The sequence below is a fragment of the Gymnodraco acuticeps genome, unplaced genomic scaffold (genome assembly GCF_902827175.1).
Source record: "Gymnodraco acuticeps unplaced genomic scaffold, fGymAcu1.1, whole genome shotgun sequence".
Lineage (NCBI taxonomy): Eukaryota > Metazoa > Chordata > Actinopteri > Perciformes > Bathydraconidae > Gymnodraco > Gymnodraco acuticeps.
Window position 1 is genome coordinate 1,389,058 of NW_022989803.1, and position 25,813 is coordinate 1,414,870.

The 25,813-nt window shown below is 38.4% G+C and overlaps 2 protein-coding genes across 2 annotated transcripts; both read left to right on the top strand.

The window, feature by feature from the left end:
* The first annotated feature begins 269 nt into the window (after nucleotides 1-269).
* Nucleotides 270-12,491, top strand: LOC117553339 (interferon-induced, double-stranded RNA-activated protein kinase-like). Its single transcript, XM_034227226.1, has 16 exons — nucleotides 270-564; nucleotides 2,238-2,364; nucleotides 2,486-2,640; nucleotides 2,724-2,847; nucleotides 3,010-3,077; nucleotides 3,166-3,256; nucleotides 4,143-4,174; nucleotides 4,261-4,303; nucleotides 4,383-4,459; nucleotides 4,585-4,704; nucleotides 4,833-4,967; nucleotides 5,829-6,033; nucleotides 6,121-6,264; nucleotides 6,363-6,464; nucleotides 8,514-8,576; nucleotides 8,697-12,491. Exons 1-16 carry the CDS (start codon nucleotides 470-472, stop codon nucleotides 8,832-8,834), a joined length of 1,719 nt encoding a protein of 572 aa, XP_034083117.1. The 5' UTR covers nucleotides 270-469; the 3' UTR covers nucleotides 8,835-12,491.
* A 1,464-nt stretch (nucleotides 12,492-13,955) lies between these two features.
* On the top strand, nucleotides 13,956-23,941 carry LOC117553320 (interferon-induced, double-stranded RNA-activated protein kinase-like). The gene is given in 18 exon segments (XM_034227204.1): nucleotides 13,956-14,269; nucleotides 14,979-15,102; nucleotides 15,233-15,306; nucleotides 15,382-15,528; nucleotides 16,743-16,875; nucleotides 17,193-17,257; nucleotides 17,569-17,659; nucleotides 17,805-17,854; nucleotides 17,951-18,038; nucleotides 18,177-18,211; nucleotides 18,301-18,420; nucleotides 18,513-18,653; nucleotides 20,422-20,474; nucleotides 20,477-20,625; nucleotides 21,366-21,500; nucleotides 22,469-22,567; nucleotides 22,731-22,793; nucleotides 23,070-23,941. Coding segments are annotated over 18 exon segments (1,800 nt in total). The 5' UTR covers nucleotides 13,956-14,162; the 3' UTR covers nucleotides 23,196-23,941.
* The last annotated feature ends 1,872 nt before the right edge of the window (nucleotides 23,942-25,813 follow it).

A 25,813-nucleotide genomic window follows, 5' to 3' on the forward strand; every position in this document is an offset into this window, starting at 1 on the left:
AGCGTTTTGTCAATGTAGGCACATATCTTATTAAAGCTACAAACGTTTCAACAACAAAACATAACAAACGTTTAAAAAATCAAGACAAATTATATATAATATCGTAGAAAGCCGAAAAGAAAACATTATGACAGTGGTCTACCTAATTGCTATTAAAACAAAAACATCACGTTCCACTACTTAAACTTTTCCCATAAACCTCCCAGGGTTATTATATAACCTTAAACTGTATAGCATACAACTGTTTCACGGATATAGCTTTCAATTGGTTCCTGTTTGCAGGCTGCCACGATGTGTGACGTTGTCGTTTACCGAGAAAACGAAACTTAATTCGGTCAGGCGGAATCGAGCTACGTAGAACACGGGGCAGTACAGTTGAGATGAAAACTGAAACATTAGCTAATAGCTAATAGCTAATATCGTGAATGTTGCACTTTGAAATGACATTCCGACTGTAGGGATATGCATAATGGACGTAGCTAAGCTAAACGAGTATGCTCAGAGGGAGCGGTTGTCGCTGAGGTATGAGGACGTTGGATCTGTTGGCCCGGATCACATTAAAACGTGAGTTGCATTCATAATGATGATTCGCCATCTTTTAACATGCATGCAGGATTCTAAGTTACTGAGACTTTATTAGCCTGACACACTCCTATCGTATGTGTTGAGAGTATTTTCACATGGTGTTTGTTTGTAGAAGATAAGGAAATTGGTCTAGGCATGGGCGCCTAGTTATAGCAGAAACGGTATAGGCCTACATTGTTATATCAGTTTCAGTTTGTTTATTAGAAGTTCATATTAGTTCGTTGTAGTGTAGGAGTGTCGTTGGTTATAGTTTAGAGTAGGGGAGAACGATTAGCGCAGTAAGGGTTGGCACGGACTGCACAGGGGGCAAATACATATCCTCTGTGGCACAGACAATTATTTATACCAGTATGTCCTTGTTTTTGCATGTTTACAGACGCCCCCATCAATTTGAGGCATTTAGTTTTAAAACATAACGTTAAAAGGCACAAGCTCACTTGCTGGCAGTGATTTCATTCATTTTTGACAAGGGCTTAGTGTGCACGAGTACCTATCCCTACACGTGCAGAGGTGGAAGAAGTACTAAAATATTGTACTTTAAGTAAAAGTAGAAGAACCACAGTGTAGGAATATTCTGTTACAAGTAAACGTCCTGCAATCAAGATAAAAGTACAAAAGTATTAGGATCAAAATATTAATATAAGTACTCATTATGCGGTTTGGCCCATTTCAGAATAATATATACTGTATGATGTGTTTTGATTATAATAATTGATGCATTAAATGGTTTATCAAAGCTGGTAAAGGTGCAGCTAGTTTTAATGACTTTGGATACTGCAGGGCAGCTTGTGAATTTACTCCAGGTGTAGCTAAAGTGTTATTTAAGTGTTGATTATATTTCACATCTTTAATACAAATCTGCGTAAGTAACTACATCTATTAAATAAATGTAGTGGAGTCAAAGTACATAATTTACCTCTGAATTGTAGTGGAGTAAAAGTATCTCAACATTGCACTTAAGGTACTTAGTCTACAGGTTCCACATTTACTGATGCTTATTTTTCATTGTCTTTTTATAATATATCTGTGTATCTTACATACAGGCATATCATTTCTTTAAGGTATTTAACAACATCATTAAAAAAAAATGTACTGTTTCTTTACCAATATGTGTGGTATTTACATCATAAAATTACAATTTTCAAATTGCATTGTAGTTTACAAAATCTTGATGACAGCTACAATTCTTAATCTTTTGATTTGCATTTAAATCATTTTGAGATGCCTTGCTGTTTGAATCATGCAACATATATTAAAGTTATATTTTTATGAACTATTTTCATACAGTCTCTGAGATAAAACGTAGTTTATATTATCGTAAATATTGACTAATTACTTATACTTATATGGGTTTCTCTGTAAACATACAAAATAACACAAATATGTAAAATAAGTGGATCATCATGACATACATATCTTCTGGGTCACATTCACAACCTATAAACTTTGACATCTCATCAGCAACTACCCCCAACAGTGGCAGTTGCATAGTTTACCGATGAGGGCCTAAGAGGTCCAACAATTTACGTTTATAACTTCAACTGTGGAGATGTTAAGTAAATGCAGATTCATGTCTTTGTAACACAACCCCCATCACATCACATTATCATCATCATCTTGCATTTCAACAAAGTTTTACCATTTCTTCTCAGGTTTACAGTCAGAGCAATCGTGAATGGTAATGTGTATCCTGATGGTGTGGGAAATAACAAGAAGGAAGCCAAACAAAACGCAGCTACACATGCCCTGAGGTGCTTGTTGGAGAAACCACCTGACCCTGTAAGATTATTTTACCTCTTTATTGACATACTGCATGTGTGAGTATTTGTATTTCAAAGTATATTAGACCAAATCACTATCTTCATATCTTCTTTATGTATATTTCTTATTTTCTTGACAGACCGAGAAGGTAGCTGAAGCTTCTACTGCACCAGTTCTACAATCAAGTTTCACTCAGCCCAACTATATAAGTTGGCTAAATGAATATGGTCAAAAGAAACGGCGTATTATAAGGGTATCGGAGTCAACAAGACTGGGACAAAATAATGCTGCTCCGTAAGTCTCTTAATTTTCTCAGCTTTCCAGCTATTTTGTCACAGTTTGAAAAAGCAATCAATACGTTCTTTTTCTGATATTAGATGCTGTTGCTTCATCGTTGGTGATAAAGAGTATCCAACTGCCACTGGGAGAACGAAAAAAGAAGCTAAAGAGGAAGCAGCCAAGCTTGCATATCATGAGATATGTTGCAGTAAAACTACGGAGGTAAGTAGTAATACTCACTAGTTTCTCCAGGCTTAATGAAAAGCCTATAACAAATTATGTTGTTTTCAAGTCTAGAGGGGAGAAATATTGTGGTGCATTAAGGCTTAAGCTAAGAGGAAGGAAAGGCATGTTCATTACTTTGTGTTCCTCTGTGTTTTTTAGGCATCTTTGTGCTCAGCTGCGTCTGATGACGGGGCGCTTGCCAGGGTGTCCACGCCACCGAGCCCACTGTAAGGCACCGACTAAGGATTACGCCATATGTTAACATTCCATGTTAAGAATATTTTACTATAATGTCTCACATCTTTATTCTCCAAGGGAGTTCCTTAATCCCAAACATAAAAGTCTGCCCAAGACTTCAACTGACTCAGCTGTTTTCTCAAATTCATCCAATCTTCCTGAGGACAAGGTCTGTTATTTCCTGTGCTATCCTCTTAATGCTTTCATACATTGAAATACAAATGATGTACAATATATACATGCCGTTAATAACTGTGCAATATATACCTGGCTGCTATATCTTCAGAACTGTTACAGGATGTGTATTGTGTCATATTTTAAAATGTTGTATCTTTAATTTTTTTTTTATGCATGCTTCTTAGTTAACATTAAGCTTTCTTTGGCTCTTTCTGCTGTAACAAATGTAAATGTCCCCTCTGCTGGACAAATAAAGGTATTCTGATTCTGATACTTCTTCAGTTGGTACTGCTCAGTCTATTACAAAGGTTGGATTATTAACCTTTAATGTTTTACGTAACTGGTCATGTATTTAATTGCCTTCTGCTATTGGAAAAATAGCAGCAAGTGACTTAATCAATTAGGAGGATGCTTTTTAGGGTTACACATTTTTGGTGTGAGCAAATCAGAATCATAATACCTTTATTAGTCCCACAGAGGGGACATTTACAAGTTAGCAAAACCAAGAGTGTGCCAATAATTGCTGCCATATTAGTGTAGTTCACAGCATTGAAATCTGAGTAGTAAATACAGACTTCTTTAGGACATTAAGTAATGGATTTTGCATATATCCCTTGAGCAAGGCACCGGACAATCCCCCCCACTCCCATTGCTCCCCGGGCGCTGTACAATAGCTGCGCACTGCTCCTAGTACTAGACTCCTGGTACTAGGATGGGTTAAAAGCAGAGAACACATTTCACTGTGTGTGCTGTGCGCTCTGCATGTGTGACCATTAAAGAGGGTTTCATCCCTCCCAATTCCTCTTCTTCTTCTTATATATATATATATATATATACCCTCAAGTATAATTGGCTGTGTTTTATTTCTTTTTGAAAAGATTCAAAGTCCAGACGTGAAGCCAAAAATAAGGTAAAGCATCTTCTCCGGTTCACGCTAAAGCCACAGTACATCATATTTCACCTGATGTTATTTCTGATTGTTCTTTTTTTTGCTAGAATTGCAGCAAATTTCAAAAATTCCCCCAGAAACAGCAAAGATGTAAGAAAATATCAATCGTGCTGGATTTGTTTGTTGTTTTTTGTCTGTCTTTTTAACTGTCCTTATATCATTTATAAAGGATGTGATCAATTTCAATGACAAGAAGACAGGAAGTAGTCCAAGTAAGGAAACTACAAAGCAGTCAGTGAATTCAAGGTATGGAAAAGAAAAAATGTTTCATCCTAATCGTAGCATAGTATCATATTTACACTGCTGTGGCCTTTACCTTCTGTATCTGTATGTATATTTATTTTGTTTTGTCACAATTTTTCCCTCAACAGGTTCACATCTGATTTTGACTCCATTGTGCGCCTCGGCAGCGGAAGCTTCGGTCGTGTTTATAAGGCACAACAAAAACTGCTAAGGAAGGATTATGCTATAAAGATTGTCCCTTGCAAAGAGTAAGTAACGTATGAAAGATGCTTCCTTTTGTTTCCGTTTTAAATGAGCGCTGTGTTCCTTTACATTTTTTTTTTTGCATAATCAAAGGTATGTTTCATTAACTGATCCATGTTCTTGTTCTCATCAGGATCAAAAAAGTTCTAGGAGAAGTGACAGCATTGTCAGACCTCCATCACAGCAACATCGTGCGATACTACACCTGTTGGTTGGAGGATTCAGGATACCAATGGGACAGCAAAGATGACAGTGGCAGTTCCTCACAGTAAGCCACACGCAGTTTATAAATATCTTTACTTAAGTGTTCACTCTGGCAGATTTAGATCTAGGCTTGGTCTTAAACTAAAGTTTAAGTCATTTGTATCATATATAGTTTCAGTCAACAACATTGTATTACGTTTGACTTCAATACTGGTCAATGAATGTTTCCTCTTTTATTTTGTCAGCCATCTTTTAAGGAGTCATGTTTTTTTTTTCTGTGTCAAATTACCTTTTTAGTAATCAGATTATACTAAACTAAATTACATTTTCTGAATCAAAATCTCAAACTTGATAGTGCATGTCAATCGTCACAGTTGGTGTTAGATGACATCGGTGTCCTCTTGTCATCATCTCGTGTTATTCATTAAAATAATTGACAAACACATTTGAGCATAGTTATATTTAAAGAGGCCATATTCTGCTCATTTTCAAATTAGTATTTTGTGTCTCTACTGCGACATGTTTTCATGCTTTAATGTTCAAATAGCTCTTTATTTTTCTCATACTGGTTGTGCTGCTTTTCACCCTCTGTCTGAAACCAGAGCCCAGTCTGCTCTGATTGGTTAGCTGGCCGGATCTGTTGTGATTGGTCAACCGCTTAGAGATGTCACGCCCCTTCGCCTATCAAGCACAATGAAAGACTTGGCCAATAGAAGCGAGTGTTACATTGTGTAGTCACTATGTTACTGAAGTAAACAAAGGGGTACGATGGAGGCGTTTCAGGCAGAGGGGGGGAGTGTGTGGGAGAGAAACTCCCTGTGGAGTTTACTTGCACACATACCTATATAACACACTACAGGAAAAGGGAAAACTCAAAAAAGCTAAAAGGGCCTCTTTAAGAAACCAGTTTTTTCTCTTTTTCTAGGTCAACCGGTAATAAGTTCTTTTATATTCAGATGGAGTTGTGTGACACTACACTCAGAGTGTGGATAGACCAGAAGAATGTTCAGAATGTGAAGAAATCACTGCGAGACTCCAAGAGAAGAGAAGAGGGTCTAAGTATTGCTCAGCAAATAGTCAGCGGAGTCGAGTACATTCACTCCAAGATGCTCATACACAGGGACCTGAAGGTGAGAGAAAGTGAAGAAAAAAAAATTGTTTAGTACACCACGTCGATCATGAAGCTACAGGTTTGTTTTTGTATTTTCCATGGTTAGCCTGCCAACATCATGTTTGGGCAAAATAGAGAAGTGAAGATCGGAGACTTTGGTCTGGTCACGGATGAGAACGACGACGATGCTGACAACCTGAGGGAGAGAATGGTGTACAAAGGAACCCCGGGATACATGGCTCCAGAGCAGGTGAGATGTTCTGTGTTATTAAACATGTATGCAGATTTGAACCACTAATGATGCTGTCGAGCTAACTAACATTATTATTTTGCTCTTATTTATAACAGAAACACAGGCGCACGAGTTATGATCGAAAAGTGGACATATTTGCTTTGGGGTTGATCTTTTTTGAAGTCTTTTGGAAGATCTTACTTGATGAAAGGAAACCGGTGAGTTATTGAGATTCCTAAATGAGTTCCAGTTGATATTAACTGTTTATTATACAAATATTTAGCTAACTGATAGAAAATAGGTGTTATGCAATTGATATTCATATTTCAACAGTCATTGGTAGGGTTAGGATTAGATTTGCTCCATTTTACAATAAAATACCAACAAAATAATATATATGTATTAACATAGAGGAGTCAAATAAAAAATGTGCACATTGTACTACAACTTATACCAACAATAATTATGTACAAATTACAAAACATGCCAAAGTGATGTGAATATTACACAGTTGAATAATGCATGTAAGTTATATAGTCTGTTTTGTACAGTTATATAAGGTATAAATCTATGCTATAATAACAATAACAATGGCTCTGTTGTATTTTCAAGTGTCTTAGTACACTGAACAAAAATATAACACACTTTTGTTTTTGCTCCCATTTTTCATGAGATGAACTCAAAGATCTAAAACATTTTCTATATACACAAAATAACCATTTCTCTCAAATATTGTTCACAAATCTGAAAAAATCTGTGATAGTGAGCACTTCTCCTTTGCCGAGATAATCCATCCCACCTCCAGTGGCGTTTCTATATGTACAAAAGTGGTGGGGCACAAACAACTTAGATGTCTATAACCTTCTGCAGTGAGGTTCATGGCTGGTGAGGCACTGGCACTGACTCTTCAGGTTTACAAATATTATATTTTGACCTAAATCAAAATATAATATTATTTTCAAAAGCCTCTTTAGTCTGATGCTTCAATTAATTTTAAACAGACAGTTCAACAGAAGGATACCCAAAAAATGTAATTTTATCATTTTAATATTTAATTGTTCTCTCTTAGTAAGATCCCATTTTCAATAAAATTGTGGTCTTACCTTGACTTGAAGATGAAGTCCATTTGCCTATCCTTCTGGACAAAAATCTCTATTACTTTTTTGTAAAAGTCCTCCTTATCTTCTTGTAGTTTCAAAAGTCTATCATAAATCTAAATGATGGATTTATGATTAGAAAATTATAAAAGTAGGGTAGACATGTGGATATTATCCGGCTGAACAAAACGTACATTTATCTAACAGCTACGTTTCCCACAGATCTTATTTTGAGCTATTTTCTAAAATCCTATGGAGAAATCTCATTGCTTTTTTGTGGAGGGAAGCCATGCGCAGCTTACTTCCTGGTTTTAGGACGCGTCTCTCTCCTCCTCTTCACCTGCTCTTCACACACCACACTTTTCGCGGCACACGTACTTACAGCCAATCAGCTCTGAATGATGTGAGATGACGTATGGTGGGGATGGCAGCTCTATGCCCCTATGGTCATTATTTTTTGCCACACACATTAAATAGGAAAATACTCTGAGCATGCGCAGTGTAGTTTTTACAGTCACCGTTCACTTAGACAGTGAGAGGGAGGAGCAGGATCGGGTTTTGTCCCACATGGCTCTAAACAAACAGCTCAATAGGCACACACTGTAGACACTAATTAGAAGAACACATACTAAAACAGTAATGTACAGACGAATCAGATGATTAAACATGATCTTAAAATATATTTTAATTTATGTTTTGTATTTTGTTGTAATCATTATTTTAATACTTTCTGCTGACACTAGGTGGGGCTGTGCTGTCTAATCAGCATCTTGATATGCCACACCTGTGAGGTGGGATGGATTATCTCGGCAAAGGAGAAGTGCTCACTATCACAGATTTTTTCAAATTTGTGAACAATATTTGAGAGAAATGGTTATTTTGTGTTTATAGAAAATGTTTTAGATCTTTGAGTTCATCTCATGAAAAATGGGAGCAAAAACAAAAGTGTTGCGTTTATATATTTGTTCAGTGTAAGTCATGACAGTGAGTCAGCATTCACAAAAGCAGGAACTTGAAGTTGAAACAGCCAAATGGATTTTGGTCACCAGTGCTCTTCTGGCTGTGACATCTCAAGACGCCTTCTGGGAAATGTTGGGCAGCTTATCGATTTCTAACACACTAACAACATGTTCGTTTTTTTCTCCCTTTTTTGTATCACATGAATTTTAGATTTGGGATGATGCCAGAGACCAGACGTTACCTCAAGGGTTTCAACAACATTTTCCACTGGAGGTACACCAGCCTTCTTTGATTTGCTTGACACATAAAACAATTTTTTTGAGTATATGGAGCTTCTTGGGAAATGGCAGCATCCATGTAAATGATGGAGATCACAATCTTTTTTTTTTGCAGAGCAAAATCATCATGTCAATGCTGTGCGAGAAGCCCCAACACCGACCTGAAGCAAGTAAACTAAAGACAGACTTTGAAGAGTGCGCTCGTAGATTGACATGTCTTAAAGATATGTGCCTCAACAGTCAGACTTTTTGATTATTTCAAGAAAATCAATAAACAACAGGCAAAAGCATCAGTCATCACATGCATGGCTATTCAGCATCATATTCCATAACACTGAGAGTTTTCATTTCCTAAAAGGGGTATCTGTTTAAATGACTGATGTTTTCATGAACTAATATGACAAATGTTTCATAATTATGTATCATTGATTGGGAATGGCGCACAGAAATGGGTCATTCTGTGTAAAATCTACCAAAGTACAATACATTTACTTGAGAAAAACAATTAGCTCTGTATTTTAATTGACAAGATTTATTCTGCTCTGTTTTCTAAAACAACAAGTTATCTCAAAATCCTAAGAGAAGCTCTCCTTTTCTTCATGGCTCTTTTTCATGGGAGAAAACATGTCCTGCTTGTTAGGTTTAATACAGTTTATTTTGTGTTTGATATGTTACATATGGAGATACACTTGTCTCTAAGTAATATAGAAGATATTGTTGTAAAAATGTTGTAGAGTTTCTCCAGGATCAGTTGAACTAAGTCTTGCTTCACAGATATAAGAGGATGCATCTGAAAAACATTTGGGTTGACTGGGAGGGGAATTAGTAGATGGCAGTCAAGCAGTTGCCCCTTTGTTAATCTCAAGTCTTCTATAGGTTTCTCAGTGCTGGAATAAATTTACCAGGCATGTTTGCTTCCATGAAATCGGACTATCAAGTTAACAAGAGCTTCTCTTAGGATTTAAAGGCATCTGGTTAATTTCGAATAATGAAGCAGAGTTGTTTTTTCAAAACTGCTGAACTTTTCATGGAATTCTGATAAAATCATATTAATATTTTTCTCCAGTGAGTGCTTTATGACTTATCAGACAAAGGTTTTGTTTAAATTTTAAATTTTGCTCAAACATTAAATATGTATGCCCCAGATTTGTTAAAAGCAGGCGGGAAGTCGAAGTTCAGTTCAGACTGGCAAACAAAGAGATGTATTTTTAGGGCTGCCCTGTGCACTTATACTGTAAAGGTACAGATAAATACTAGAGGCACTACACACATCCGCATTTCCCTCACCGGTAATGTAATACCGGTGAAGGACAGGCCTGCTACTTTGTAAAAGAAAATATACCCCCATAGAGACAACCCATCGTGGCCATTTGCAGACATGGTTGTGCTGTGGAGGGGATTTTGATGCGCGTCTATTTGCACTTTACGGCTTCTACAGAACGGCTTATCCAACGGACCTCGCGCGCTGCACTCCACTCCCTCTGGTCCACAGAAATACATGGCAACCATGAAGTGGATCGGTCCTCACATATATACACCGAGGCGTCTGTCATTATCGTAGCATATTATGCCATTTGAGACAAAAAAAAGCATTGTTTGTCAAATATGTTTTTTGGCCCCTGGGTCTTCAGTCATATTCCTACCAAGAACCACATCTTAGACAGGTGGACATATTTGGTCTTAAATACCTTCAATTAAACCTTGGCATAACTCGTAAAACCTTAAATGTGGTAGAGGCATAAAAAAGACTATACACACTGGATCAAAATGATGAAAGTGAACAAGCAGATGTCATACATTTCATTACAGGCCCTTGAAATTGGAAAAAAGCCAAATATGTGGATTTGGGTCCCCAGGCAGTATGCACCCCCAAAGTATATATATATGGACATCTCTATATTTCCTGCTAAAAACAAAGTGTTGGATTAATGTTGTGACACATTTCAAGGGCTCTAACATCAGAATGTTGAGATGTGGCAAGATTGGTAATGTGGATTCATTGCTAGAACCTTGAAAATGTGTGTGAAAAGGGGTCTTTATGTGGGTATTTTGTGCGTTAAGTAACAATTGTCTACCATGTAGTCTACATGTTAAAATTGAGCAAACGGAGGCTTTAAGCACAATCAACTACCTGGCATACCATCGAGGTCCCGGTGAACTTTTTTCAGTGCTAAGTAACTGTATTGAGTTGTTGTGTTGAAATGTTTACATGCTACATGTTACATGCTCCATGGAAGTAGCTTTTGAGCACTTCCTTTATGCAAATATGTGTATTGAGATACATTTTGAGAGTATGTCTTTACTTGTAGGTAGGATTAATCTCACCCTCACTTGCAAAATGCAGGTATATACATGGGTACTCGGTTTATAGATGCCGCATCTTGTTAAATTTAAACGTGAAGACAACATGTAAGGAACTTGAAACTTTACACACAGAATGCGCACTTATAGACCTTTTTTTACACACATTTTCAGGGTTGCAGGAATGATTCCACATCACCATTTAGGCCCCGTCCACACGGAGACGAAAACGAACTGAGGTCGATATCAAAAAAGTGTCCGTCCACACGAGACTGCTGGAGACGCTGTAGTACATATGCCGGGCCTGTAAGTGGCGCTGTACTTCCGCCACAAAATACACCAAAAGCAGCAAATAAGACCCCTCCTGCATGGTTGCCTGGTTGCCCTTCTGGTTATTCTCCGCGGTGGATTTAGCAGCTAGGAGAACTGCATTTTAGCAACATGTAGTTCATGTAGTTCTCCATGTCCACTTGTTGCTGATGGTTGTGGACCTTCCCACTTTGGGATGCGTTATCGTTTGAGGGCTACATTTCCGCGGTTCCGTTACGGCCTCGTGTGCACGAACCGTCCATACGATAAAGAACTATAGCGGATAACACCCGTTTCGTCTCCGTGTGGACAGGGCCTTAGGCTGCTCAAAAAGGCAACAGATTACAATTTTGACATGTCAAATTGCAACAAGTCAGATTATGTTTATGTTAGAGCCCCTGCAATTTGGTATAACATCAATCAATTACTGTAATGCATGAAAATGTCCATATGTGTAAATTTAGGAGGACTGCCTGTGGCCCCAAAAGCACCAATTATGCACTTTTTTTTATTTCAAGGGCCAGTAATACAAATATGACATCTGCTTGTGCCTTTTAACCATTTGTATTTTGTGGTTAACATTTTATCTGTGTTTCTACCAAATTTTAAGGCTCTAGGAGTTGTATTTATTAAGATTCTGAACGCTGAAAAGGGCTTCTTTTCTGACACATTTTTAGTGGGTGGAAATTACAAAATTCCCGGTGGAAATCTATTCTGCAAAAATATAAAACAACATTTATTTTTTGGTTTTAATCATCATATATTTATATATATATATATATATTTATATTTATATATATATATATAAATAAATATATATATATATATATATATATATAATGTTTCGACCAAATATATGATATAAATAAGAACCTCCGTCTGATTTGACATACGGCAATTTTAACTTTTAACAAATAATTAATTCATGGTCAAGTTATCAACTCATTGAAACAATGTATTCCACGCTGCATGTCTGGGTTCAAGTTGTCAAATTAAACCCTTTGCTTTTAATGACTTGTCTGAATAAAATGTTGGCAACAAGGGTCTGATGGTCATCAGTCCTCTGTAAAGTGTTGCACAATCTCTGCTGCATGACGTGGATTCCTCTGCTTATGATATGCTTTGTTTACATTAAAATGAGTCTGTACCGGTATTTGATCACCTCTGAATAAGGGAATGTGCCCTTGTTCCAGAAAAATTCAAACATTTGATGATAACGACTTTAAAATGCTGAATCTTCAACATAACCATGTTTAAGTACTTAGTTATAGCATTTCTGACATAAAGGAATTACACTCAATATGTAAGTATTTTTCTTTCTAAATCAACTTTTTTTAATTATCAGTTCGAATAAACATGTAAAGGTTAAGATAATAGGAGGTATAACTGGTCAACCACTGCCAGGTGTAATCCAGCTTTGTGGTAGGTATTAGCAGAGAGGGAAAGTGCTGTGCAGAAATGAGCAGAAAGCTCTCTTTACCCATGATATGTCTTAAGGAGACACTTGTGTGTCTCAGTTTTGTCACTTAAATGTCCATCCCGTATGATTGGCCAAAGTTGTCCTGTGACTACTTCAAGTGTGTCAGACAAGCAGAATTCCTACTGTCTTCAACCAAAGCCAAATTGGGTGTGCCCTCTGTGGCTGCGGCTACATGGCTATTGCTATGACTGTAATATTAGTGGTGATTGTGACTGCTAAAAAAGAAAGGCATTCCAATCACAATAAGATGGTAATATCGACCAACTCATCATTGTAATATCAGGAGTGTCATTTGCAGGTAGGTGTGTTAGTTTGACTTTGTCACAACCTGCTAACAAAGACAGAGCCAAACACTTCAGTTCTTACCTCTGTTTTCACATTTTAGATCAGATTACATTATATTCCTTAATTGTCACTACACAGAGTACAGCGATCCTGTATGTATTGTTGTTAAATATTTTTACATTAGTAATACAATGCACTAACTTTAATAATACTTATTTCTTTATATAAATGTATATTCAAGAATGGAACAAAACAACAATTTAGCCCAATTTACCCTGTTGGATCAATAACGTTTTCTGATTGTGACTGTCTAGCTTACTTGATAGCATTAATATCAAATTCATCTGGCTGATATGTGACACGTGACAAGTGTCACAAAACATTTACTGGAAACTACCCAAACCTGCTTAACCTGTGCCTAACCTAACAGCCAGGTAGCACCAGCCCGTCCCTGGGTAAGCATGCACATTTTTGTCTGACTATGGCAACAGTGTATCTCTGATTAAACATGGTGTGACCATAGACCGAAAATAAACACTATACCTTGAAAGAGGTGTCCCTTGTCAAAAGTGTTGCCCACACCCTGAGACACTGTGTGCGCACTCCACTGGACAGATGAACTACATTGTACATTCTGCAAAAAACTACAACAACTTTTGTCAAACGACACAATTCTGAATTTTTACCAGCAGTAGTGTGTACATGTTGAACTTTGGTCTCTTTCTTAAACCATTTGAATGTACATATTATAGTAATATAATAAATCCTGGAATAATATAATATTCCAGTGTGTAAAAAAAAAGTTTAAATAGATGCAGTTAAGTATTAAATAAAATAAGGCATCTAAACATTGCCTAAAACGATAACATTCAAAGGGTAGGTGTACCAAAATCATGGACTATATACTTTATTTAAAATGAAACAATGTTGCTATTTGTTGTTTGTCATCACCAGTAATGAATCTGTGCGAACGGAATTCATTGTTCAAACACGAGTCAAGCCACGTAAGTTTACGTAAATGACGTTTAAAACGAGGAAATCGAAACTTACTTGTATCAAGAGTCAGTTGAACCGTAAAAGAGCACATATATAGCCTACGCAGGACTGCAGGAGGGACAAGGCTGGAATGGGACATAAACAAGTATTGTTGGATTGAACACAGTTTTATGTAATTAAGATCACATTTCGACGGTTAAATCATTCAAGATGGAAAGAGAGAATTATGTCGCAAGGCTCAACGAGTACGCACACAAAAAAAAATTTACTCCGGAATACAGGGAGTCTCCATCTGATGGCCCAGACCACTGCAAAACGTAAGTCATTTAACATTTGTTACCGGTGGGTTATGCAAATCGGTATAGCTACAGTACATTACATTGCCGCAGTGGGAGTGGTTCTATATCAACGTTATTGAGCTACTCATGGGAAATCAGATATGTACTTCCTTATTATTAAATAATCGTAAAGTAATATACGTTGTTTTTTCTTTAACGAGCTCCTTAAGGGGTACATGTTTTTTTCCATGGCCCCAGTGCTTCTACAAAAACATAGCCCATAAAATACTAAAAATAGTCTAGGAACAACTATAGTTGTTTTAATTATTTAAATTATTCTTATGGTGACTTACTTACTGTTTCCCTGAAGTAAGTTTTCTCTCTGTTAATTAGTTCCATGCAAATTCAATTGACATTATTTTCAGGAAGTGACATAATAGATTTGAATGGAAGTCAAGTAGGTTGAGCATAAACTTTCACTTTTTTTCCTCTATGTTTCATGATGTTGATCCGTTTGGCTAAATAACAGAATATAGGTTGTCTTACCAAACTGGGTTAGGTCCAATTGGGCTATAGGTCCCATTTATTCTGATCCAGACCTGCTAAAACCTGTATTCTGCAAAATCTTTAGCACCTACTACTTGGGGGAGTAGAGGCTTAATAATAGTGTGCAGATGTAACTTAATTCACCCCAACAACATTATTTCAAGTCTGCCTGAATAACAGAAACATGACAATTGCTCTACAGATTCACCCTGAGGGTAGTCATGAATGGTAAAGACTATCCTGAAGGTGTGGGGAAGACGAAAAAGGAAGCCAAGCAAGATGCTGCTAAAAATGCCCTGAGAGACTTGTCAGAGGGCGCACATCAGGTATGAGTTGCGACAGTAATATGTGTTGTCCTCTATTTTTAACAACCCCCTATTATTAAAGGTAGTCACTTACTCAGCAAGGCACAGTCCTCTGGGTGAATATCTCAATATGTATTTTTTTATTGTCAAGACTGCAGATGATAATTACAACCCTACATCAGCTCAACAAAAAAAGGAACTAAACCAAAAGGATTCTGATATCTGGTGAGTAAATCGCAAAGCCAGTGCAATGTTTTATTTTCATGTCTTCATCTGTTAAATATCTCTTGTTTATTACAGTAATAAGACAAGAAGCCTCAGTGTCAACTCTCAGGACAACAGCTCTGAACATAATTTCATTGGATTAATTAACCACTACTGTCAGACAAAAAAACGCTGCCATTCATTCGTTGAAGTGAAGAGAGACGGTCCAGCTCATATTCCTCAGTGAGTATGAACCAGAACCACTGTTACCTGAATAGACACTACAGACACTCTATGGTAACTCTTAAAGGTCACCTATTATGCAAAATCTACTTTTTCATGTCTTTTATACATAAACAAAGATTTTGGCCACTTTATGATGTCATAACGATGTTTTGGCTTGTGTAACCATTAGCCAATAACCAACCAAGGTAACACCCGCCACCTTATCACCCGAATCTCCTCATAGAGCACCATTGTGGTTTTTTTTAACCAAATATCTCTCAGAGGGGCGTGGGGAGTGGCTCCTTATTTTCATCTAAAGTAACAGACAGAGAATCAGCCCTTCTGAAACAGGGCTGAAACAGAGGGGTTTATGGGATGCTACAATGGGTGATCTGTTTGGTATTTCAGCCAAACATTTCAGAGACATGTTTTGTATCTATCTGAGACCTATAATATATTGATGAAAAACAGTATAATAGGGGACCTTTAATTGACGTTTAGTCTTAAAGGTCTCCTATCATGCAAAAATACATTTGTTATGTCTTTTATACATAAATATGTGTCCCTGGTGTGTCAGGGAACTCACAAAGTGTCAGAAAAATAAAACCCTCTCTCTTTTCCTCCGTACCCAAATCTCTAAAAACGGGGGTACAACGGAACTGATCCAGATTTGCTGCCGATATGACGTAATATCGGAAATGTGGGCTATCAGAAACAATGCGCTACGTGTTTTGGAAGTAATATGGTCTTTGTTTACATTAGCAAGCATCGCTAACACTCAGAGCTAGCCTATACATGTGTAAAAAAGCAGGAAATAAAAAAAGGAACTCAAAAAGCATTTGAGCTCCATACTGTTTCAGAAATAATCCTTGAAGTGGTTTGGAACATGATATGGCGTTTAATCACGGCAGCATTTAGTTGAGTATATCCAGGCAGAGAGGACACCTCACTGCTTGCCTTGCCGTGCTCAAAATGGGGCGGAGCCAGCAGCTACTGACCCAGAATCAGCAATTCTCTAACAGGGCTGAAACAGAGGGATATGAGGGATGTCTAAAATGCATGATCCGTTTGGTATTTTGATCAAAATACATCATAGACATGTTTTTTATATATTTGTATATATCTGAGACCCATAATATATGCCTAAAAATAGTATGATAAGAGATATTTAAACAACATTAACATTTTAACATTCTGATCTAAACTATTTCCATCTTTTAAAAAAAACACAGATTCTTCTACAGATTAATAATAGACAACAAGGAGTACCCTGTGGCTGAGGGTAGAAGTGCCAAAGAAGCCCGACAAAATGCAGCTCGACTTACCTGGTCTGCTCTTAAAGAACAGACAGATTGGGACAGCAAGGTATTTTATATTTATGTACTTCACCATGAAATATACACTGAATTGCCAGTTTATTAGGTTCACACAGATACAATGAATGAATCCTAACACAGTTATAGTAAGGTACACCTACTAAACTGGCACTCAAGGGTAGTTTATATTTACTGGTGCTTTAGTCAGCCGCTGTACAGCTTTTATTTTTAAAAAACCTTTGCATAAAACAATCAAGCAAGACATTTTTTTTTCTGCTAGAGGAATTACATTTTATTTTATTTTTTCAAGGCAATGGCCTTTTTCCCCCAAGATGATGTTTAACACACCTTTTCCTTGCATTTCAGGTGTCTGTCAGATCAACACTGTCGGAGGATGGTGCACCGCCATCATCATCATCATCAACTCCACTGTAAGGCACTTTGACTTCTCAGCAGGGAGAGACAAAGTGGGGCCTTTGTCCTGCAATGTCTGAAAAATATTTAAGTTTGGAATAGTTTAACTTTTTGCGGCGAAACACAGCTAGAAAGTACCTGCAGCGCATCCTCTGATGTGTCGTTCTAAATTACTAAGAATGTATTCTCGCCTGAATCACGTGAATTGGAAATAAACAAAGAAAAAATGGAGGATACATGTTGGAATTTGGTGGTATTGTGTGATTAGAGCGGAACATGATATAACAGAGAAAAAGCTGTACTCATGTCTATCCTTGTATTCCCCTAGGCAGTCCCATGAGGCATCATCACAAAGCACGTCAGCGAGTACAAGTTGCTCAATCAAATTCACAGATACATCCAACCCTTCCAGAGCCCAGGTATGTTTTCTCAGAATTGTAAAAGCAAATCAGACAGTTGGGAAAATCACATTAAATAATTTGATGTGATCTTTCAACAGGGCTTCAAATATATCATCTTATAGAACATGCTACATTCTAACAATTACCTGCTTTTTTTGTGTAGATGCCCTTAGGGTCTGAAAATGGTGCACCATCCAGGTTGTCGACTTCACTGTAAGGCACTTATTTAGCCTATTATTGAATCACTATTGAGTGTATAGCTTATTGCTTAAAAAAGTTGTACCAATACCTCTCATTATGTTCCTCTAGGAAGTCTCTTGAATCATCACAAAGCATGTCCTCGGGTACGAGTGGCTCTGAAATATTCACAGATTCATCAAACTCTTCCAATGATCAGGTATTATTAGCTATATTCTAAATACTCTATATGTGGAGAGGGCAACAGAATATTTGTGTGATTATTAAAGAGAATACAACGTCATAATCAAAGCACAGTTCAAAATGTTGAATCTATGTCTTTATCTTATCCTTTAAGCATGCTGTCAAAAAGAAGACATCCACCCCTTCAAGGTATATTCTGTCAAAATAAATCTCTCTGCCAATTATTGATCTACCATCAAGAACCCTTTTTTCCTAAATAATAGTGATGATCTCGACAGGTTTACTTCAGACTTTGATCCCATTGAGTATCTTGGCTTTGGAGGCTACGGTTCGGTTTACAAAGCAAGGCGTAAACTAGAGGAGAAGTATTATGCTGTAAAGATTGTAAGCAGTGACGAGTAAGTATGCAGTAAGTTTCAACTTTGCATTATTATTATTATTATGTAAATATTTTGTTTACTGATTCCATGGTTGTTCTCCTTTGGATCAGGAAAGCTTTTCGAGAGGTGGGGACATTATCAGACCTCCTCCACCATAATGTCATCAGATACTTCAATTGTTGGATCGAGGATACAAGATACCAAGACGACATTTCAGCTGGAAGCTCAGCTGGTGGTTACAGCGGTGCCCAGTAATGTCCACGTCCTAACCTTAAACAGGCGATATATATATATATATATATATATATAGCATTTAAAACATATATTTCATTCAGAGTCAGGGCCAGGAATACCTGAACACAGCTCTCGACATGGGGATGGTTGAGCTGACGGCTAGCTGCTAATGGTGCTAACATTATTAGCAGTACAAACTACGGCAAAGGTGCTGACAGAGCTAACGGTACCATTAAGGCCCTGACACACCAGGCCGAAATCGGCCGTTTTCATTAGTCGGACGACGAAGCGTGCCCTGTCGCCCAAACTCAATTTGGTGTGTCCCGCACCGTCGGCCGTGACACGCGTTATTTGGCCTTTCATGGCCGACGCACGGCCGATTCAACATGTTGAATCCCCATGGTTGAATCGGCCGTGCGTCGGCCACAGGCAGTTGGAAAGAGAAATCACTCTGATTGGCTGTTCAGCTAGCGAATCAGTGCATGAGAAGCGAAACGGTTGCTTGAGAATGTCTTCAACAAGCAACACTCCAATGGCTTAGCTCCAGTGCCGCACAAAACATGTTTTCGATGGACGAGAGTGAAAATTGAACGTACACGCTATTTGTTGTTTGTTTATATCACGTAGTCTGTTCTTCTTCTCTGTCTTCCGGTTGTTGCCTCTTTTGAATGATGAATACACACTACCCGCCGCCTGCTGGAAAGGAGAGTTATTGCCACTCACGCATGCGCAATTCGTACGTGCTCGGCTGAAGTCTATTACCTCATTCACACCAACGGTGTTTCAGGGCCGGTTCGGAGCTGGAGCTTGAAAAGCACCGGCTTTTCCTGTTCACACCGCAGCGGAGCTGCCTCTTAGCTCCGGAATCCGGTTCATTTCGAGCACCAAAAAATTGTCCGGCCAGAGCAAAAGCACCACATACGTCACGCTTACGTCGAGGCGGGGGCAGGGGCGGGATCAACTCCTGAACAACAACAAAAAGCCGCGTTTTATCCAGTTTGTACACAACGATGGAGAAACTTCAGAAGCAGCAGTGGTCCACTGAAGAGACCAGCTACCTACTGGGAATCTGGTCTTCCGAAGAGGTACAGAGGAAGCTGGAGCACAATCGGCCATTGTTGTAGTTGTCGGTGTCAGCTGTGAGGGGTTTCCGCGCGCTTTGACTTTATGAAGCAGGCACGCAAACGGTTACGTCATGACCCAATGACGCAGCACCAGTTGGACTCTGGGCAGTGTGAAAAGAGCCGAAGCTAAACCGAAGAACCGGTTCTGAACCTGAAAAGCTCTAGCACGGAGCTTGAACCGGAGTTGCGTTGGTGTGAATGAGGTATTTGCGGTGTGTTCCAGTGCGACACATGGCCAAGACGCAGGAGAACACGCCGATGCAACAGTTTGTGTCGGCGTCGGCATCGGCGAGTTCTCTGGTGACTGCTTGGTGTGTCAGGGCCTTAAGAGGGAAACTGGAGGATGGGTGTAACACTTCCATGTTAGGACTGTATGGTTGGGAGTGGGACGCCTTTATCAGAGGATACATAAGTCCATAGATAACAGGTACTAACAGGCACTCGTAGCTATCCAAGCAATAAACCAAAGAACAGAGAAGCTCGGATTACAACACACAGAGAAGAGACCTTACATTGCTCATTACTATATCTTATCATTTCAAATAGTATTTTACTGCTATATTCAATATTCTGAATTTTGTATAGGCCTATATAACATTCAACTCTACCTTTTAAGTCAGAGGAGAGTATTTTTATAAAAAAAATTCTTCTGTCTTTCTAGGTCTACAGATGATCCATCTGTAAAGTTCCTTTATATTCAGATGGAGTTATGCAAACGAAAACACTTAAGGAATGGATTGATGAGAAGAACACTCAGTCTCCGCGAGACACAAAGAGAAGACAAGAAAGTCTAAGCATTGCTCAGCAAATAGTCAGTGGAGTTGAATATATTCACTCAAGGGGGCACATCCACAGAGACCTAAAGGTGAGACCAGACTGCAGTGTAACAGAATAATTGGTAGAATAACAAGCCATTATTAGGTGACCAAAATGTCAGAATAAACCAGGCCCTAAAGCATATGCTGCTGTAAATGGGGTCATAATTTACTAAATGAACATCATTCTGTGTTGAAGAAGACTTCAAACTAGCAATCTAATCCATAAAGTCATCAGAAATATATTTACTGAGGTAGTACATCAATGCGAAGCAGGCCCATTTTTCTATGAACTTCTATACAATCAGACCTCTCTCGGAAACCAGTGATCCTTGTGCAGTCCAGTCATAAAGATACTAGGGTACTAGGTTTGCCTCTCAACAACAATAACACCATGATTATTTTAAAACTGTTAGGCAAGATCCTCCCCCGAAATGCTCGAAGCACAAGACATTATTTTTGCTAGAAGCTTCAGTTCACCTAATATTACATGTGAATAGTCATTTAAATTAGAATGAGAATAAAAGTAATACAATCTTTTACTCTCTGCTTTGATAAGGGAAAGATCTATCAGACAGCAAAATGCAACAAGAATTATAAAGAATGTTGAGGGGATCATTCATGATTAGCAGAAGCCTAAAGATATCTTATCAAATTGAACCCTCTTCTGAATGTGACCCACATGTGGTTAAAGATATAATGCTGGTTTAGCCCTTAAGTACTGTTTTTCAAGCTTCTAATTTTCTTCCTCATGTGTTCATTTGTTTCAATTGTTTTTATTTCTGTGAAGCCTGACAACATCCTGTTTGGACTGGATGATAAAGAAGTGAAGATTGGTGACTTTGGTCTGGTCACCAGAGATGATGACGCTTTGATGGACAGAACAGAGAACATAGGAACCGAATCTTACATGGCCCCTGAACAAGTGAGATGATCTATTCTGGCAACAACTCTTAATTCTTCTATATTCATTTTAACAAATATTTCCTTCGACTGGTTTTAATTAGGTGGACTAATTATGTTCAACTATACCTTTAGTAACTATTACTATATATGCCTAGCACAATAGAGCGGTGCAGGAAAGACTACTAAAACCTGCAAATTAGTTATTTGAACATGTCAAAGATTCCTGAAATCAGGTCTGTGGTTAACACAAACTGAAAATATGTTTACGTTTTGTTCTACGACAGAAAATACATCAGTAATTTCCCCACTGGTGAAGGTTGAAAGCTTGTATGTGTCATAGAGATGGTGGTTGCTAAAAAGTGACTACATAAACTACTAGACTTTATCACGCCGACATGAGTCCTCCTTCAGCTAAGCGGAGGTGACACTAAGCAAAAATCACATTGCTTTTGTTGAGGAAGCCCTTGCGATGCTCACATTTGGATGGGCCTATGAAAATACAACATCACTGCACCACTCTATGCTCTATTGTTTATTTAGCCCAGTCAAACCTTTTCTTACTGTTGGCAGTGAGAGCTGTACAATGAAAAATCAGAATCAGAATACCTTTATTCATCCCACAGAGGGGAAATGTACATTTGTTACAGCAGGTAAAGAGCCAAAGGTAGCTGAATATGAATAAAGAAGTCATTCATAAAAATATGAAAGATAAAGTAGAAATTACACATCTTACTAAATATGAATCCAGTACCAGTGACAGTTTTGAGATAGCAGCCAGTTGATAGTATTAAAGGTGAAAGTAAAATATGTAAGAACTTTATTGCCAATACAACAAACTGTGAATTAAGTGTGTCGACAAACATAGCCATGAAACCGAACTTGAAGCCAAAACTTAATTTACTTCACTAGCATGACTTGCTAATCTTTCCCTATGAGTTATATTAGTATAACATCAGGCAATTCTGTGTTTTTATTATTTCACAAAAGGTGGGGAAGACATATGATCGAAAAGTGGACATATTTGCTCTGGGGTTGATATACTTGGAACTCCTGTGGAAAGTATCTTCTGGCCATGAAAGAGGAGAGGTGAAGTATACAAACAAAGACTTGCCGCAAGAATGTTACCATAATTTGTCAGCTTTTCTCTTCTTGTATTTATATGCAACATTCAACTCAATTGTTGAATTATTTGTTTGATTCTGGCTAACTAATATGTTCTTTCATCCTTTTATCACTGCATGAATACCAGGTTTTCACAAATGCAAGAAAACAGATTCTCCCGACAGACTTTTCACGGGCCTTCCAAGAAGAGGTATTACAATGTTCTTATTATCAATTCTTATCTGCAGTAAATTAGTTCCCACATGAGGCAGTACTTTTTTAGACAGGTTTGCCCCGTTACAACAGCTGTCCATCTCTATAGCTGGGGGAGTTAAACAGAACTGCTGCTGTTTATACTAATAACAAGCAGAACAAATAAAAGTATTTGACAAGATATCAATCTCAGTTTTTTTGTTTGAAATGTTGTAGCATGGCAACACAATAGTGTTTGTGCACAGATCTCAGTTAAAGGTGTTGTTTTTTGCAGAACCTAATCATCAAGAAAATGCTGCATGAGAAGCCAGAGGTGCGACCTAAAGCAAGTGATCTGAAGGCACAGCTGGACAAGTTGGCTCAGACAGAAAATGAGCCTCAGAAAAGGGCAACTGTGTGATTATCACAATGAATTGTGACAAGTCTTATGAGGGTAATGAGATCTGTCTGTCATCTGATGAACACATTTGATATACTGTTTAGGTGATGTTATTAATATTTATTGACGAATGGTTAATGTACTGCACTTAAACAGTGATTTATCTGAACTTCAACTTAGCACTGTCCTCTCTGCACTTACAGGAGTTCAAATCATTTACCATGCAAATTAAAAATGATGGGTCTAATAATCAAAGATTGGAATGGGAAATCCAATGTTATCATCATTTTAGTAACTCACATATTTCACATCTGTCCAGCTGTTTTAAATAATCATGTGCTGGTTATTTCTGTGTCAACAGTTGACATTGTTTTCAATGCTAGGATGGTCAAATGTATGTATTACATCTTTTGTTTTGTACTAAGTATGTTAAGTTTGAGAATAAAATAATGGTAAAAAATATGGGTGACAAATATCATACATGAGTTAGCCAAAACAAACAGCAGCTTTTTTGTATTACTATATCTTGTAATCTTTCACGAAAGATTTCCCTTTTTTTAAATGAGATTTGACATGTATTTAGTTTTAACAAATAATCATGTCCTGGCTATTACTTATTATTACTTTGGCAGTATGCATCCCAAAAGTATATACATATCAGCGACGTGCAGTCAGGGGAGGCAGAGCCTCACCTGTCATACTCCAATGTAACGGAAAAACAACTAAAGAAAAACTAAATAGTAATAATAATAAAATGTCTCCACTGATCTGTGTTGTAACTTGTAAATGTGATTTCTGTATGATTCCAATCGCTTTTTATAGTCAAAATCAGCAAATTTGCAGAGCTCCTCCGCTCCAACTACGGGTAGCGATGAGAAGTGAGGCAGGGACGAGCTCTGCCTCACGTAAACCCACAGTAACTGGCTGGAGCGCGGGCACTAATTTAACGCGGGCACTTATTTTGTGAGCGCGCTCAAGCCAGTTACTGTGTGGTGAGGTGAGGCACAGATTAGCTCTGCCTCACCTCAGAATGCGTCACCCCACAGAAACTGGCTGGAAAGCAGGCCCTAAGCGCATGCCTGCACCATCTCACTGTATGTCACCAATGTAATGTTTGTAGATCCCTTTATTACATTTATCCTCGCCATCCATAGTCTCTCAATAACTTATTTCACGTGTATATGATATTTAGGCTCGCTGGTCTCATCATACAACGGCAATGAAAAAAGCACCAGGGGAGGCAGCCATAACCTCTGCCGCACTGAAGGGGGCGCAAGTGAGCCCACAGGTTCTTGTTGCTACTGTTATTCTACGTAGAGACGGGGTAGACCCATAAGAGGCTTCTCAATACTCAAATTTCCCCTCCTCGACTCCCCTCCTCAATACTTAGACCCGCCCACAGGAGATGCGAGTGGAGGACCGAGGAGGGGAACCGAGGAGAGAGGAGGGGAAGCAGCAGGCGTTTAAAGAAATGAGAACTCCTCTCCTCTGAGCGGTCATATTAAAGCGACGTCCGTTCATTATTACGTGACAACAGCTGCATCAGCTGTCGAGTGTTTTGTCATAGCGCTGTATCTCTGTTAGATCAGCTGAACATTGTTCCCCCACATATTTACTTTGAATTCATTGAGAGTGCGGTATAATGAGACAATAACAGGCTACAGATGCGGACACACACACAAATATATTTATATAAATATATACAATTTAAAGTATGAGAGCACTCTCATAATAACGTAACACAATCAGATACTGGATATACCCCCCCCCCCCCCCCCAGGGGCGGATCTAGACAAATATTCATGGGGTGGCAAGAGGGTGGCAGGAGATTTTGAGGGGTGGCATCCCCTGACAGAAGTATATGCTGATTTAAATCGCAATCATATCAATCAATTAGGGGTGTAACGGTACCCGTACTGAAATTATTCGGTACGGGCCCTTCGGTTCGGTACCGAACGATAGCGTTAAACGTAAACAATTGAGAACATGAACAACTTTCTGGAAGTAATCTCAGGTATATATCATAGAGCGAGCAAGTCATTTCATTGGACGAGAGGCATACTATGAGAGCTGTTCACAGGGATGCGTTCAAATGTAGTCAGTAATTTGAGGAACTGTGGAAATGGCGAACGCAGATCAAGTTGAGCTGAAAATCCTCCAGCATCATTGTAGTCTCCGGTTTTGGAACATTTTGGTTTCGCAGTTACGTACAAGGATGACGGACAAAGACAGGTGGACTGAACCAAAGCTGTTTGTCGGCATTGTTCAACTAACATTGGTTACGCGGCTGGCAATACATCACACTCATTTGAAAAGGCATCACCGAATGTGAATATCACCGGTACCAAAAGAAAAAAGACTGAAGTGCAAACCCAACTCCCGCTAGCATGTAAGCCTCCACCACTCGCAGAAAGTTCAGACCGAGCCAAAGCTATTACAAACACCAAATATCCTTATGTTGCCATGTTAGCAAAGCGCTACCTGGCTGTATCTGCTGCCACTGTCCCTAGAGAGGGTGTTCTCCATAGCAGGAGACATGGTTAGTGCCAGCAGATCTGCCATTTCAGCAAGCAATGTGGACAAGTTCATCTTTCTTTAAACAACATGAAAATACAATGACAAGCAAGTCCTAATGTCAA